Source organism: Grampus griseus (genome assembly GCF_964374135.1).
Source record: "Grampus griseus genome assembly, chromosome: 17".
NCBI lineage: Eukaryota > Metazoa > Chordata > Mammalia > Artiodactyla > Delphinidae > Grampus > Grampus griseus.
Genome location: NC_139011.1, coordinates 15,273,533 through 15,290,690, shown reverse-complemented (window position 1 = coordinate 15,290,690; position 17,158 = coordinate 15,273,533). Strand labels below are relative to the sequence as shown.

The 17,158-nt window shown below is 40.2% G+C and overlaps 1 protein-coding gene across 1 annotated transcript in view; it reads left to right on the top strand.

Annotated features, from left to right (window-relative positions):
- FER1L6 (fer-1 like family member 6) overlaps nucleotides 1–17,158 on the top strand; it is a gene marked incomplete at both ends in the record, with an annotated part of 146,181 nt that overhangs the window by 74,067 nt on the left and 54,956 nt on the right. Inside the window, one exon of the mRNA XM_082674389.1 lies at nucleotides 3,969–4,093. Coding sequence (XP_082530515.1) covers nucleotides 3,969–4,093 — 125 coding nt within the window. The remainder of the gene's footprint in view (nucleotides 1–3,968; nucleotides 4,094–17,158) is intronic.

Below are 17,158 nucleotides of genomic sequence, written 5' to 3'. Positions count from 1 at the left end.
CAACTATTGAGCCTGTGCTCCAGAGCCCACGAGCCACAACTACTTAGCCCACGTGTTACAATTACTGAAGCCCGTGTGCCTCGAGCCTGTGCTCTGCAAGAAGAGAAGCCACCACGATGAGAAGCCCACGCACTGCAACAGAGAGTAGCCCCTGCTCGCCACAACTAGAGAAAGCCCGCATGCAGCAACGAAGACCCAATGCAGCCAAAAATAAATACAATTTAAAAAATAATAAAGCAAAAGATGTCTTTTAAAGAGACATCAGTAAGTTCTTGTGCTCATACGACCTGTGGAATTAAAGCAGATTTCCTTTAACATGGCATTGGGCTTTTGACCCATGAACAGCAGCCATTTACATTTCGCAGTAATGACTCAGTAGAAACTGGTATCATTGGGGTCACTCATGTTTCTCTAGCTTGGTTCTTGGGTTGGCTACTTTTAGCAGTTCAGCAGGTTTATGTAATCCTCTCTTCTACGTAGGTATTTGCTATGAGTGCCATCATATTTACATTTCCATATAATTTTGAACTTTATTCTAAGCATTAATGCCTTACAGTGCATTTTGCTTTCTGTTTCCAAATTGCTTCAATTTGCATGATCCTTGCTGCTGAATTCAGATAGGGTAGAACAGTTTTACCTCCACTTCAACTGAAGTTGAGTTTTGAATTGAGCCAGTGTCTGAAACACTGGAGGACTGTCTACAAATCCAGGTTTCCCGTGTTGCACAAGGCTCCTCTGATGTTGACTGAACTTGACTGCCAGTGGAACCTAAATGGCTCAATACTGAAAGACAGAGTTCTAGAGATATTTATCCAATGGTTCAGCTCGTGGTTTCCATGCCCAGTATCAATGCGTAAGAACAAGGAAAACTCAGCTCTATCTCTTTGAAAAATGCACAGCCCCTACCATATGCCAAGCATTGTGCCATACACTTTACACATAGGATTTGATTTATTTCTCACACCAACCTTGGGTGGTTTCTTCATTCTACAGGTGGAGAAAGGATGTATTGGAAGTGTTTAGAAATTGCCCAAGATCACACAGCTAGTAAATGATGGAACAAACTGTCTCCAAACTCTTCTTTATTTCCACTGCTTTCCATCCTGTCTTTAGAGTTTTCATCTTTGGGTGAAAACACCCACATCAAGTTACCTTTTTATTTCTATAGACACTATCTCTAGAGACCCAAGGTACCTGGACATATTTGCTGTCCCAGCTGCTAACGATTCAGAGGAGAGGAAAGGCTTTTTCTAAAGCTTTCTGACCCCCTGCAGCATGTTCTTTTCATGGAATGACCTAATAAACTTGCTTGGCTGTGCCCTGACATTAATGGCTTTGGCTGCCTTCCACACCTCCTGGAGAATTTCCTTTCTTCGTTCATTTTATGCTTCAGAACATATCCATTCAACCAATAATTAGTTTGCACCTGCATATGGAAGGTACGGTGGGAAAACTAGTGGGGAATGAGGAGTGGTGGGAGAGGTAATCCTGGCCCTCCAATGGGGGCAATCAGACGTGTCTCTAATAACCACACGTGGAAAGTGAGCCGCAGCACAGAGACGGGCCAAAGTATGGGAGCAAAGAGGAAGCTGGCTTTACTAGTCTAAGGAACAGAGCTGGTAAGACTCAAGGTTTCAGAAAAACAAAAACCTAGACCAAGTCAATGGCGGCCCCTGGAGGTGTGCAGTGTCCTGCCTATGTGGTTGTATTGGGAGCTCTGCTAAAATTCTGGGGTGACTCACTTCAGGGACAGCTTGTGGATGATCTCAGGGAATGAGCTATTCTCAAGTTCACTCCCAGCTGAGAAATTTGCCCACTTATGTAGTGTGTTAAGGAACGCTTAGAGAGCGTGGGCTCTCTTGACATACCCTGGTCAGGAAATTCCTCAACCCTCTGCTGAATGTTCTTTTGTTAACTGTCACCCTTTTAAGGAGCTCTCTTGGGTAAGAGGGTAAAAGGGAAAAACACTTTTAACAGTTTTTGTTAAGGTATTTATCTCCCTTTATTCTACATGATATGTTTATATCACTATTTCTTGATTTTACATTTAACACATAACTACTCATTGTGAAAGATGAGGATTTACCTCTGTAACTTATCCAAGCTTTTATCTTCTTGTTCCAATTTTAAATAGATAGTTCTGTTGCTTAGTGTTCTTCTTGATTCAATGCAATCTCAATTAAAATCCCAGCAAGTTGTTTTGTGGATATCAACAAACTGATTCTAAAGTTCATGTGGAGAGGCAGAAACCCGGAAGAGTCAACACAATACTAAGAAGAACAAAGTGGGAAGACTGACACTACCCGACATCACGACTTACTCTAAAGCTACAGTCATCAAGACAGTGCAGTATTAGCAAAAGAATAGACAAATAGGTCAGTGGAACACAATAGAGAGCCCAGAAATAAACCTACATAAATATATTCAGTTGATCTTTGACAAACAAGCGAAGGCAATACAATGGAGCAAGCATAGTCTTTTCAACAAATGGTGCTGGAACAACTGGACACACACATGCAAAACTATAAATCTAGACATCGAACTTACGACATTTGCAAAAGTTAACTCAAAATGGATCATAAACCTAAATACAAAATGCAAAACTATAAGACTCCTAGAAGATAATATAGGAGAAAACCAAGATGATTTTAAGTATGGCAATGATTTTTTAGATACAACACCAAAGGCATGATCCATGAACGAAATAATTTTTTTTTAAAAGAGGGTAAAAGGGAACAAATGAATATAAAAAGCAAGAGGGGCCAGGCAAGGGCCAAGGATCATAAAGTCCATGAAACAAGGCATATGATTAACTCAACTCTTCTTTGGGGTTCCCCCACTGAACCCTGGTCTGCCCCACCTGCAGCCCTGTCTCTGCCTCCCATCCCGTCAACCAGGTGTGCTCACTCCTGCCTTTAACCTCCCATGCCCTCTGCCTGTATCTCCTGCAGGACACTTAGCTCTGGCTCCTGTCACTGGGATTGGGGCACTTGCTTATCTTCTGCCCCGTCCCTGGAGCTCCCCAAGGTCAGGGGCTGTCTTAGCTGCTTCAGAATCCTCAGAGGCCAGAACTGTGCCTGGTATACTATAGGTGCTCAAAATGACATTGGCTGGCTGAATGGCAGAATGGATGGATGGATGACTCAAGACTTTACTGAGTTTATGGAAGCAAAAATGAAGAAATGTCCCCCTTTCTTATACACACACACCATTGGAAACAGGAGGTTTTACTAAGAGGTGAAATGTGGTATTTTTAAATGTTTTATTGAAGTACCATTGACTTACAATATGATATCATTTTCAGGTGTACAGCACAGTGATTCAGTATTTTTGCAGATTATACTCCATTATAAGTTATTACAAAATAATGGCTATAATTCCTTGTGCTGTACAATATATCCTGTTGCTTATCTATTTCATACATAGTAGTCTGTATCCGTTCATCACATACCCCTAATTTATCCCTCCCCCACCCCTCTCCCCTTTGGTAGCCACAAGTTTGTTTTCTATGTCTGTGAGTCTGTTGCCGTTTTGCATACACATTTTTAAAATGTGGTATTTTAGGAAGAGATTTGGATTTTGGAATCTGACGGAAATGAAATCCAGGCTCTGGAATTAGTTAGCTCTGAAAACTTGGAAATGTATTTTAGCCTTTTTAGGAACCATTTCCCTCATCTATAAAATGAAGATAATGATATATATGTCACGGGGTTGTTTCATTATGAAGATTAAATCCCACAGTGTGGTGAATGCACCAAGGAGAACGCCTGGCTCCAAAGTGCCCACCAACATGACCTCTTCCCCCATCTTCCCTGTGTCCATTTTGGTCTAAGAGGCCTTCAGTGCCCGTGGTCTCCTTTGTCTGTCTCCGGAAACACCCACAGGTGAGCATCACACACAGACACCCACTCGCACTCACTGTTCCTCGGAAGCCTGCTAATGCCCCCCTTCCCGTTATTTGTCCACAGACCGGCATGTCTTCCAGCTGAGAGCTCACATGTACCAAGCCCGGGGCCTCATCGCAGCCGACAGCAACGGACTTTCAGACCCTTTTGCCAAGGTCACATTCCTTTCCCACTGCCAGACCACGAAGGTAACCAGGGGAGCCCACTTGCTTTCTCCCCGCAGCCCACAGCCGAGCCACAGCAGAACCCCAGGAAAGAAAAATACAGGGGCACGTTGCACATACTTGTGTCTCTGGGTGTGTAGGTGTTTCAGGGTTTCAGACTCAAAAGCATGGGCACAAGGCAGGCCAGACATTGGGAAGGTCTGCTGATCCAATGTGATCTGTTGTCGTGAAGCCAAGAGGGCAAGTAACAGAGTTGAAGGAAGGGAGGGAGGAAAAGAGGGGTGAGGGAGAACGGGGTCTGGCACCCAGAGCACCTGCTGGAGTGATGGGCACAATGCCAAGCTCAGTGGGATGAACAGACAGCTCAGACGACTTGCATGAGGCTTCTGGTGCAGTCTTTGCTGAGGGGTCTTGGTGGGGAGGAAAGCTTTCCTGCTCTGCAGTCAGGAAGCCCTAGACTTTGTACTTCTAGCCAGGGGACTTTGCGCACTTTTAACACCTGTGTGATTCAGTGTCTCTCTCTGGAAAATACTACTTCCAGACAGACGCTGTGAGGATTAAAGGAGATGGATCTATACCTGTTTCCTTGGCTTTCTCCCTTTCCTGTACATTGAGTGCGGACACGTGAAAAGGGGCCCTAATGAGCACACATCCAATAGGCTGCTTTTCTCATTAGATCGTATTCTCTAAGGATTTACTCTGTTCTCTGAGGATTCACTGTTCTGAGGGAGGGAAGCTCCGTAAAGGATTTGCCCACCTCTGGGAGTTAGGACAGAATTAAGACACAAGAGACCTGACCTCATGTTGTACCTCATCTACTCTCTGGCTGCCTTTACTCACTAAACCTCAGTTCGTCTTCTTAAAATAGGGCTGTTGAGAAGAAGCAAAAAGTTAAGTGTACAAAGAGATTGATGAGTAGTGGCCATTACATTGGCTGATGTTAAGAGGGCTGACATTTCTCCCCAAAGTGAGGCCGTGACCTGGGAGATGGTGTTTTGATTGATGACACTCAGGTTGAGAGCATAATGTGAGCTAGCATCTTGTCAATTTCACCAGCACGCGTGGAGTGCTTGCTCTGTGCCAGGTCCCATGCTGGGCTCGGGGGAGCTGGGGGACCAGACGCTGCTCTTTTTTTTTTTTTTAATAGAACTTTACTGGAGTATAATTGCTTCACAATACCATGTTAGTTTCTGTTGCACAACAAAGTGAATCAGCCATATGCATACACATGTCCCCATATCTCCTCCTTCTTGAGCCTTCCTCCCACCCTCCCTATCCCACCCCTCTAGGTCATCGCAAAGCACCGAGCTGATCTTCCTGTGCTATGCGGCTGCTTCCCACCAGCCAACTATTTTACATTCCGTAGTGTATATATGTCGATGCTACTCTCACTTCGCCCTAGCTTCGTCCTCCCACCCCATGTCATCAAGTCCATTCTCTATGTCTTCCTCTTTATTCCTGCCCTGAAACTAGGTTCATCAGTACCATTTTTTTTTTTAGATTCCATATATATGTGTTAGCATACGGTATTTGTTTTTCTCTTTCTGACTTAACTTCACTTTGTATGACAGACTCTAGGTCCATCCACTTCACTACAAATAACTCAGTTTCGTTTCTTTTTATGGCTGAGTAATATTCCATTGTATAAATGTGCCACATCTTCTTTATCCATTCATCTGTCAGTGGACATTTAGGTTGGTTCCATGTCCTGGTTGTTGTAAATAGTGCTGCAGTGAACATTGTGGTGCATGTCTCTTTATGGTTTTCTCAGGGTATATGCCCAGTAGTGGGATTGCTGGGTCATATGGTAGTTCTATTTTCAGTTTTTTAAGGAACCTCCATACTGTTCTCCATAGTGGCTGTATCAATTTACATTCCCACCAACAGTGCAGGATGGTTCCATTTTCACCACATCCTTTCCAGCATTTATTGTTTCTAGCTTTTTTGATAATGGCCATTCTGACTGGTGTGAGGTGATACCTCACTGTAGTTTTGATTTGCATTTCTCTAATAATTAGTGATGTTGAGCAGCTTTTCATGTGCCTCTTGGCCATCTGTATGTCTTCCTTGGTGAAATGTCTATTTAAGTCTTCCACCCATTTTTTAACTGGACTGTTTGGTTTTTTGATATTGAGATCCATGAGTTGTTTGTATATTTTGGAGATTAATCCTTTGTCTGTTTCATTTGCAAATATTTTCTCCCATTCTGAGGGTTGTCTTTTTGTCTTGTTTATGATTTCCTTTGCTGTGCAAAAGCTTTTAAGTTTAATTAAGTCCCATTTGTTTTTATTTCTGTTACTCTAGGAGGTGGGTCGAAAAAGATCTTGCTGTGGTTTATGTCAAAGAGTGTTTTTCCTATGTTTTAGTCTAAAAGTTTTATAGTGTCTGGTCTTACATTTAAGTCTTTAATCCATTTGGAGTTTATTTTTGTGTATGGTGTTAGGGAGTGTTCTAATTTCATTCTTTTACATGTAGCTGTCCAGTTTTTCCAGCATCACTTATTGAAGAGGCTGTCTTTTCTGCATTGTACGTTCTTGCCTCCTTTGTCGTAAATTAGGTGCCCATATGTGCGTGGGTTTATCTCTGGGCATTGTATCCTGTACCATTGATCTATATTCTTATTTTTGTGCCAGTACCATACTGTCTTGATTACTGTAGCTTTGAGGTATAATTTGAAGTTGGGGAGCCTGATTCCTCCAACTCCGTTTCTCTTTCTCAAGATTGCTTTGGCTATTCGGGTTCTTTTGTGCTTCCATACGAATTGTAAGATTTTTTGTTCTAATTCTGTGAAGAATGCCATTGGTAGTTTGATAGGGATTGCAATGAATCTGTAGATTGCTTTGGGTAGTATAGTCATTTTCATGATATTGATTCTTCCAATCCAAGAACATGGTATATTTCTCCATCTGTTTATATCATCTTTGATTTCTTTCATCAGTGTCTTATAGTTTTCTGAATACAAGTCTTTTGCCTTCTTAGGCAGGTTTATTCCTAGGTATTTTATTCTTTTTGTTGCAGTGGTAAATGGGACTGTTTCCTTAATTTCTCTTTCTGATTTTTCATTGTTGGTGTGTAAGAATGCCAGAGATTTCTGTGCATTAATTTTGTATCCTGCAACCTTAAAAAATTCATTGATTAGTTCTAGTAGTTTTCTGGTGGCCTCTTTAGAATTTCCTATGTAGAGTATCATGTCATTGGCAAATAGTGACAGGTTTACTTCTTCTTTTTCAATTTGTATTCCTTTTATTTCTTTTTCTTCTCTGATTGCTATGAATAGGACTTCCAAAACTATGTTGAATAAGAGTGGTGAGAGTGGACATCCTTGTCTTGTTCCTGATCCTGGTGTAAATGCTTTCAGTTTTTCAACATTGAGTATGATGCTTGCTGTGGGTTTGTCATATATGGCCTTTATTATGTTGAGGTAGGTTCCCTCTATGCCCATTTTCTGGAGAGTTTTTATCAGAAATCAGTGTTGAATTTTGTCAGAAGCTTTTTCTGCATCTATTGAGATGATCATATGGTTTTTATTCCTTAATTTGTTAATGTGGTGTATCACATTGATTGATTTGTGTATATTGGAGAATCCTTGCATCCCTGGGATAAGTCCCACTTGATCATGGTGTATGATCCTTTTAATGTGCTGCTGGATTCTGTTTGCTAGTATTTTGTTCAGGATTTTTGCATCTATGTTCATCAGTGATATTGGTCTATAATTTTCTTTTTTTGTGTGTGTGGTACACGGGTCTCTCACTGTAGTGGCCTCTCCCGTTGCGAAGCACAGGCTCCGGACATGCAGGCTCAGCGGCCATGGCTCATGGGCCTAGCCGCTCTGCGGCATGTGGGATCTTCCTGGACCGGGACACGAACCCGTGTCCCCTGCATCGGCAGGTGGACTCTCAACCACTGCGCCACCAGGGAAGCCCCTATAATTTTCTTTTTTTGTAATATCTTTTTCTGGTTTTGGTATCAGGATGATGGTGGCTTCATAGAATGAATTTGGGAATGTTTCTCCCTCTGCAATTTTTTGGAAGAGTTTGAGAAGGATGGGTGTTAGTTCGTCTGTAAATGTTTGATAGAATTCACCTGTGAAGCCATCTGGTCCTGAACTTTTGTTCCTTGGAAAATCTTTAATTATGGTTTCAATTTCATTACTTGGATAGGTCTGTTTATATTTTCTAATTCTTCCTGGTTCAGTCTTTCAAAATTGTACATTTCCAAGAATTTGTCCATTTCTTCGTGGTTGTCCATTTTATTGGCATATAGTTGTTTGTAGTAGTCTCTTGTAATCCTTTGTATTTCTGCAGTGTCAGTTGTGATTACTCCTTTTTCATTTCTAATTTTATTGATTTGCATCCTCTCCCTTTTTTTCTTGATGAGTCTGGCTAAGGGTTTATCAATTTTGTTTATCTTCTCAAAGAATCACCTTTTAATTGTATTGATCTTTGTTTATTTTCTTCATTTCTATTTCATTTGTTTCTGCTCTGATATTTATGATTTCTTTCCTTCTACTGACTGGGTTTTCTTCTCTTTCTCTAGTTGTTTTAAGTGTAGGCTTAGATTGTTTATTTGAGATTTTTCTTGTTTCTTGAGGTGAGATTGTATTGCTATAAACTTCCCTCTTAGAACTGCTTTTGCTGTGTCCCATAGGTTTTGGGTTGTCGTGTTTTCATTGTCATTTGTCTCTATGTATTTTTTAAATTTCTTCTTTGATTTCTTTAGTGATCTCTTGGTTATTTAGTAGCGCACTGTTTAACCTCCATGTATTTGTGTTTTTTACAATTTTTTTCCTGTAGTTGATTTCCAATCTCATAGCATTGTGGTCAGAAAAGATGCTTGATATGATTTCAATTTTCTTAAATTTTCCAAGGCTTGATTGTGACCCAAGATGTGATCTATCCTGGAGGATGTTGCATGTGAACTTGAGAAGAAAGTGTATTCTGCCACTTTTAGGTGGAATGTTCTATAAATATCAATTAGATCTATCTGGTCTATTGTGTCATTTAAAGCTTGTGTTTCCTTATTAATTTTCTGTTTGGATGATCTGTCCATTGGTGTAAGTGGGGTGTTAAAGTCCCCTACTATTATTGTGTTACTGTCGATTTCTCCTTTCATGGTTGTTAGCATTTGCCTTATGTATTGAGGTGCTCCTATGTTGGGTGCATAAACATTTATAATTGTTATATCTTCTTCTTGGATTCATCCTTTGATCATTGTGTAGTGTCCCTCCTTATCTCTTGTAACAGTCTTTATTTTAAAGTCTATTTTATCTGATACGAGTATTACTGCTCCAGCTTTCTTTTGTTTTCCATTTGCATGGAATATCTTTTTCCATCCCTTCACTTTCAGTATATATGTATCCCTAGGTCTGAAGTGGGTCTCTTGTAGACAGCATATATATGGGTCTTGTTTTTGTATTCATTCAGCCAGTCTGTGTCTTTTGGTTGGGGCATTTAATCCATTTACATTCAAGGTTATTATCAATATGTATGTTCCTATTACCATTTTCTTAATTGTTTTGGGTTTGTTTTTGTGGGTCTTTTTCTTCTCTTGTGTATCCCGCTTAGAGAAGTTTCTTTAGTATTTGTTGTAAAGCTGGTTTGGTGGTGCTGAATTCTCTTAGCTTTTGTTTGTCTGAAAAGCTTTTGACTTCTCCATTGAATCTGAATGAGATCCTTGCTGGGTGGAGTCATCTTGGTTGGAGGTCTTTCTCTTTCATTACTTTAAGTATATCCTGCCACTCCTTTCTGGCCTGCAGAGTTTCCACTGAAAAATCAGCTGATAACCTTATGGGGATTCCTTTGTATGTTATTTTTTGTTTTCCCCTTGCTGCTTTTTATATTTTCTCTTTGAATTTAATTTTTGTTAGTTTGATTAATATGTGTCTTGGTATGTTTATCCTGTATGGGAGTCTCTGTGCTTCCTGGACTTGGGTGACTATTTCCTTTCCCATGTTAGGGAATTTTTCCACTATAATCCCTTCAAATATTTTCTCAGACCCTTTCTTTTTCTCTTCTTCTCTGGGACCCCTATAATTCAAATGTTGGTGTGTTTAGTGTTGTCCCAGAGGCCTCTGAGATTGTCTTCAGTTCTTTTTATTCTTTTTTCTTTATTCTGCTCCTTGGCAGTTATTTCCACCATTTTGTCTTCCAGCTCACTTATTCGTTCTTCTGCCTCCATTATTCTGTTATTGATTCCTTCTAGTGTATTTTTCATTTCAGTTATTGTGTTTTTCATCTCTGTTTGTTCTTTAGTTCTTCTAGATCTTTGTTAAACATTTCTTGTATTTTCCCAATCCATGATTCCATTCTATTTCTGAGATTCTGGATCATCTTTACTATCATTACTCTGAATTCTTTTTCAGGTAGATTGCCTATTTCCTCTTCATTTATTTGGTCTTAATAAAAACCTTTATTAGGTTTTTACCTTGCTCCTTCATCTGTGACATATTTTTGTGCCATCTCAATTTTTTTTTTTTTTATGAGTCGGATTGTGTTCCTGTTTTACTGGTTGTTTGGCCTGAGGCTTCCAACACTGGAATTTGTAGGCTGTTGGGTAGAGGTGGGTCTTTTTGCTGAGATGAGGAACTCAGTGAGACCTCACTCCAATGAATATTCTCTGGGGTCTGAGGTTCTCTGTGAGTCCAGTGGTTTGGACTCGGAGCTCCCACCGCAGGAGCTTCCGCCTGACCCCGGGCTCGCAAATCAAGATCCCGCAAGCCACATGGGGTGGCAAAAAAAAAAAGAGAGATTGGTTCAAGATGGCGGAGTAGAAGGACGTGCGCTCACTCCCTCTTGCGAGAGCACTGGAATCACAACTAACTGCTGAACAATCATCGACAGGAAGACACTGGAAATCACCAAAAAAGATATCCCACAACCAAAGACAAAGGAGAAGCCACAATGAAACGGTAGGAGGGGCACAACCACAATAAAATCAAATCCCATAACTGCTCAGTGGGTGACTCACAAACTGGAGAACACTTATACCACAGAAGTCCACCCACTGGAGTGAAGGTTCTGAGCCCCACGTCAGGCTTCCCAACCTGGGGGTCCAGCAACGGGAAGAGAAATTCCTAGAGAATCAGACTTTGAAGGCTAGTGGTATTTGACTACAGGACTTCGACAGGACTGGGGAAAACAGAGACTCCACTCTTGGAGGGCACACACAAAGTAGTGTGTGCATCAGGACCCAGGGGAAGGAGCAGTGACCCCACAGGAGACTGAACCAGAGCTACCTGCTAGTGTTGGAGGGTCTCCTGCAGAGGCGGGGGGGTGGCTGTGTCTCACCGTGAGGACAAGGACACTGGCAGCAGAAGTTCTGGGAAGTACTCCTTGGCGTGAGCCCTCCTAGAGTCCGCCATTAGCCCCACCAAAGAGCTGGGTAGGCTCCAGTGCTGGGTCCCCTCAGGCCAAACAATCAGCAGGGAGGGAACCCAACCCCACCCATCAGCAGACAAGCAGAGTAAAGTTTTACTGAGCTCTGTGCACCAGAGCAACACCCAGCTCTATCCACCACCAGTCCCTCCCATCAAGAAACTTACACAAGCCTCTTAGATAGCCTCATCCACCAGAGGGCAGACAGCAGAAGCAAGAAGAGCTACAATCCTGCAGCCTGTAGAACAAAAACCACATTCACAGAAAGATAGACAAGATGAAAAGGCAGAGGGCTATGTACCAGTTGAAGGAACAAGATAAAACCCCAGAAAAACAACTAAATGAAGTGGAGATAGGCAACCTTCCAGAAATAGAATTCAGAATAATGATAGTGAACATGATCCAGGACCTCAGAAAAAGAATGGAGGCAAAGATTGAGAAGATGCAAGAAATGTTTAACAAAGATCTAGAAGAATTAAAGAACAAACAAATAGAGATGAACAATATAATAACTGAAATGAAAAATACACTGGAAGGAATCAATAGCAGAATAACTGAGGCAGAAGAATGGGTAAGTGACCTGGAAGACAGAATGGTGGAATTCACTGCCGTGGAACAGAATAAAGAAAAAAGAATGAAAAGAAATGAAGACAGCCTAAGAGACCTCTGGGACAACATTAAACACAACATTTGCATTATAGGAGTCCCAGAAGGAGAAGAGAGAGAGAAAGGACCGGAGAAAATATTTGAAGAGATTATAGTCAAAAACTTCCCTAACATGGGAAAGGAAATAGCCACCCAAGTCCAGGGAGCACAGAGAGTCCCAGGCAGGATAAACCCAAGGAGAAACATGCCAAGACACATAGTAATAAAACTGGCAAAAATTAAAGACAAAGAAAAATTATTGAAAGCAGCAAGGGAAAAATGACAAATAACATACAAGGGAACTCCCATAAGGTTAACAGCTGATTTTTCAGCAGAAACTCTACAAGCCACAAGGGAGTGGCATGACATATTTAAAGTGATGAAAGGGAAGAACCTACAACCAAGATGACTCTACCCGGCAAGGATCTCATTCAGATTCAATGGAGAAATCAAAAGCTTTACAGACAAGCAAAAGCTAAGATAATTCAGCACCACCAAACCAGCTCTACAACAAATGCCAAAGGAACTTCTCTAAGTAGGAAACACAAGAGAAGAAAAGGACGTACAAAAACAAACCCATAACAATTAAGAAAATGGTAATAGGAACATACATATTGATAATTACCTTAAACGTGAATGGATTGAATGCTCCAACCAAAAGACACAGGCTCACTGAATGGGTACAAATACAAGACCCATACATATGCTGTCTACAAGAGACCCACTTCAGACCAAGGGACACATACAGACTGAAAGTGAGGGGATGGAAAAAGATATTCCATGCAAATGGAAATCAAAAAAAAGCTGGAGTAGCAATACTCATATCAGATAAAATAGACTTTAAAAAAAAGAATGTTACAAGAGACAAGGAAGGACAGACACTACATAATGATCAAGGGATCAATCCAAGAAGATATAACAATTATATATGCACCCAACATAGGAGCACCTCAATACATAAGGCAACTGCTAACAGCTATAAAAGAGGAAATTGACAGTAACACAATAATAGTGGGGGACTTCAACACCTCACTTCCACCAATGGACAGATCACCTAAACAGAAAATTAATAAGGAAACACAAGCTTTAAATGACACAATAGACCAGATAGATTTAATTGATGTTTATAGGATATTCCATCCAAAAACAGCAGATTACACTTTCTTCTCAAGTGCACATGGAACATTCTCTAGGATAGATCACATCTTGGGTCACAAATCAAGCCTCAGTAAATTTAAGAAAATTGAAATCATATCAAGCATCTTTTCTGACCACAACACTACGAGATTAGAAATCAATTACAGGGAAAAAAACATAAAAAACCCAAAGACATGGAGGCTAAAAAATACGTTACTAAATAAGAGATCAATGAAGAAATCAAAGAGGAAATCAAAAAATACCTAGAGACAAATGACAACAAAAACATGATGATCCAAAACCTATGGGAAGCAGCAAAAGTAGTTCTAAGAGGGAAGTTTATAGCAATACAAGCCTACCTCAAGAAACAACAAACATCTCAAATAAACAATCTAACCTTACACCTTAAAGAACTAGAGAAGAACAAACAAAACCCAAAGTTAGTAGAAGGAAAGAAATCATAAAGATCAGAGCAGAAATAAATGAAATAGAAACAAAGAAAATAAGAGCAAAGATCAATAAAACTAAAAGCTGGTTCTTTGAGAAGATAAAAAAAATTGATAAACCTTTAGCCAAACTCATCAAGAAAAAGAGGGAGAGGACTCAAATCAATAAAATTAGAAATGAAAAAGGAGAAGTTACAACAGACACTGCAGAAATACAAAGCATCATAAGAGACTACTACAAGCAACTCTATGCCAATAAAATGGACAACCTGGAAGAAATGGACAAATTCTTAGAAAGGTATAATCTTCCAAGACTCAACCAGGAAGAAACAGAAAATATGAACAGACCAATCACAAGTAATGAAGTTGAAACTGTGATTAAAAATCTTCCAACAAACAAAAGTCCAGGACCAGATGGCTTCACAGATGAATTCTATCAAACATGTAGAGAAGCGCTAACACCCATCCTTCTCAGATTCTTCCAAATATTGCAGAGGAAGGAACACTCTCAAACTCATTCTATGAGGCCACCATCACCCTGATACCAAAACCAGACAAAGATACTACAAAAAAAGAAAATTACAGACCAATATCACTGATGAATATAGATGCAAAATCCTCAACCAAACACTAGCAATCAGAATCCAACAGCACATTAAAAGGATCATACACCATGGTCAAGTGGGATTTATCCCAGGGATGCAAGGATTCTTCAGTATACGCAAATCAATGAATGTGATACACCATATTAACAAATTAAGGAATAAAAACCTTATGATCATCTCAATAGATACAGAAAAAGCTTTTGACAAAATTCAACACCCATTTATGACAAAAACTCTCCAGAAAGTGTGCAAAGAGGGAACCTACCTCAACATAATAAAGGCCATATACGACAAACCCACAGCCAATATCATTCTCAATGTTGAAAAACTGAAAGCATTTCCTCTAAGATCAGGAACAAGACAAGGATGTCCACTCTCACCACTCTTATTCAACATAGTTTTGGAAGTCCTAGTCACACCAATCAGAGAAGAAAAAGAAATAAAAGCAATTCAAATTGGAAAAGAAGAAGTAAACTGTCACTGTTTGCAGATGACATGATACTATACATAGAGAATCCTAAAGATGCCACCAGAACACTACTAGAGCTAATCAATGAATTTGGTAAAGTTGCAGGATACAAAATTAATGCACAGAAATCTCTTGCATTCCTATACACTAATGATGAAAACTCTGAAAGAGAAATTAAGGAAACACTCCTATTTACCCTTGCAACAAAAAGAATAAAATACCTAGGAATAAACCTACCTAGGGAGACAAAAGACCTGTATGCAGAAAACTATAAGAAACTGATGAAAGAAATTAAAGATGATACCAACAGATGGAGAGATATACCACGTTCTTGGATTGGAAGAATATCATGAAAATGACTCTACTACCCAAAGCAATCTACAGATTCAATGCAATCCCTATCAAATTACCAATGGCACTTTTTACAGAACTAGAACAAAAAATCTTAAAATTTGGAGACACAAAAGACCCCGAATAGCCAAAGCAGTCTTGAGGGAAAAAAGCAGAGCTGTAGGAATCAGACTCCCTGACTTCAGACTATACTACAAATCTACAGTAATCAAGACAATATGGTACCGGCATAAAAACAGAAATATAGATCAATGGAACGGGATAAAAAGCCCAGAGATAAACCCATGCACCTATGGTCAATAATCTATGACAGAGGAGGCAAGGATATACAATGGAGAAAAAGCAGTCTCTGTAAAAGTGGTGCTGGGAAAAGTGGGCAGCTACATGTAAAATAATGAAATTCGAACACTCCCTAACACCATACAAAAAAATAAACTCAAAATGGATTAGAAACCTAAATGTAAGACTGTACACTATAAAACTCTTAGAGGAAAACACAGGAAGAACACTCTTTGACATAAATCACCACAAAATCTTTTTTGATCCACCTCCTAGAGTAATGGAAATAAAAACAAAAGTAAACAAATGGGACCTAATGAAACTTAAAAGCTTTTGCACAGCAAAGGAAACCATAAACAAGACGAAAAGACAACCCTCAGAATGGGAGAAAATATTTGCAAATGAATCAGCAGACAAAGGATTAATCTCCAAAATATATAAACAGCTCATGAAGCTCAATATTAAAGAAACAAACAACCCAATCCAAAAATGGGCAGAAGACCTAAATAGACATTTCTCCAAAGAAGACATACAGATGGCCAAGAGGCACATGAAAAGCTGCTCAACATCACTAATTATTAGAGAAATGCAAATCAAAACTACAATGAGGTATCACCTCACACCAGTTAGAATGGGCATCATCAGAAAATCTACAAACAACAAATGCTGGAGAGGGTGTGGAGAAAAGGGCACCCTCTTGCACTGTTGGTGGGAATGTAAATTGATACAGCCACTATGGAGAACAGTATGGAGGTTCCTTAAAAATCGAAAAATAGAATTACCATGTGACCCAGCAACCCCACTACTGGGCATATACCCAGAGAAAACCATAATTCAAAAAGACACATGCACCCCAATGTTCATTGCAGCACTATTTACAATAGCCAGGTCATGGAAGCAACCTAAATGCCCATCGACAGACGAATGGATAAAGAAGATGTGGTACATGTATACAATGGAATATTACTCAGCCATAAAAAGGAACGAAATTGGGTCATTTGTAGAGACGTGGATGGATCTAGAGTCTGTCATACAGAGTGAAGTAAGTCATTAAGAGAAAAACATATATCGTGTATGAATGCATATATGTGGAACAGAAAAATGGTACAGATAAACTGGTCTGCAGGGCAGAAATAGAGACACAGATATAGACAACAAACGTATGGACATCAAGTGGGGAAAGTGGTGGGGTGTGTGTGTGTGATGAACTGGGAGATTGGGATTGACATGTATACACTAATATGTATAAAATAGATAACTAATAAGAACCTGCTGTATAAAAAATAAAATAAAATTCAAAAATTCAAGAAAAAAGAGAACAATAACAAAGTAAAAATGCTTTGTTATTGTTAGGAAACTAACAGATATGTTAGAAAGAATGTAAAAATAAAATTATAGATTAATCAGCAACTGGAAGGTACATCAGTACCACAATAGTAAAAAAAGAGGAGGAGGTAAAAGAAAAGAAAAGGGGGGGTTTGGGCCTCCCTGGTGGCGCAGTGGTTGAGAGTCCGCCTGCTGATGCGGGGAACACAGGTTTGTGCCCGGGTCCGGGAAGATCCCACAGGCTGTAGAGCGGCTGGGCCCGTGAGCCATGGCCGCTGAGCCTGCGCGTCCGGAGCCTGTGCTCCGCAACGGGAGAGGCCGCAACAGTGAGAGGCCCACGTACCGCAAAAAAAAAAAAAAAAAAAAAAAAAAAGGGGGGGGGGTTTGTGGAGGGCGGAGCCTAAGCAAGGGCGAGGTTTGGGCAGTCGGCGGGGCCAATGCTCAGGACGCACAGGGCC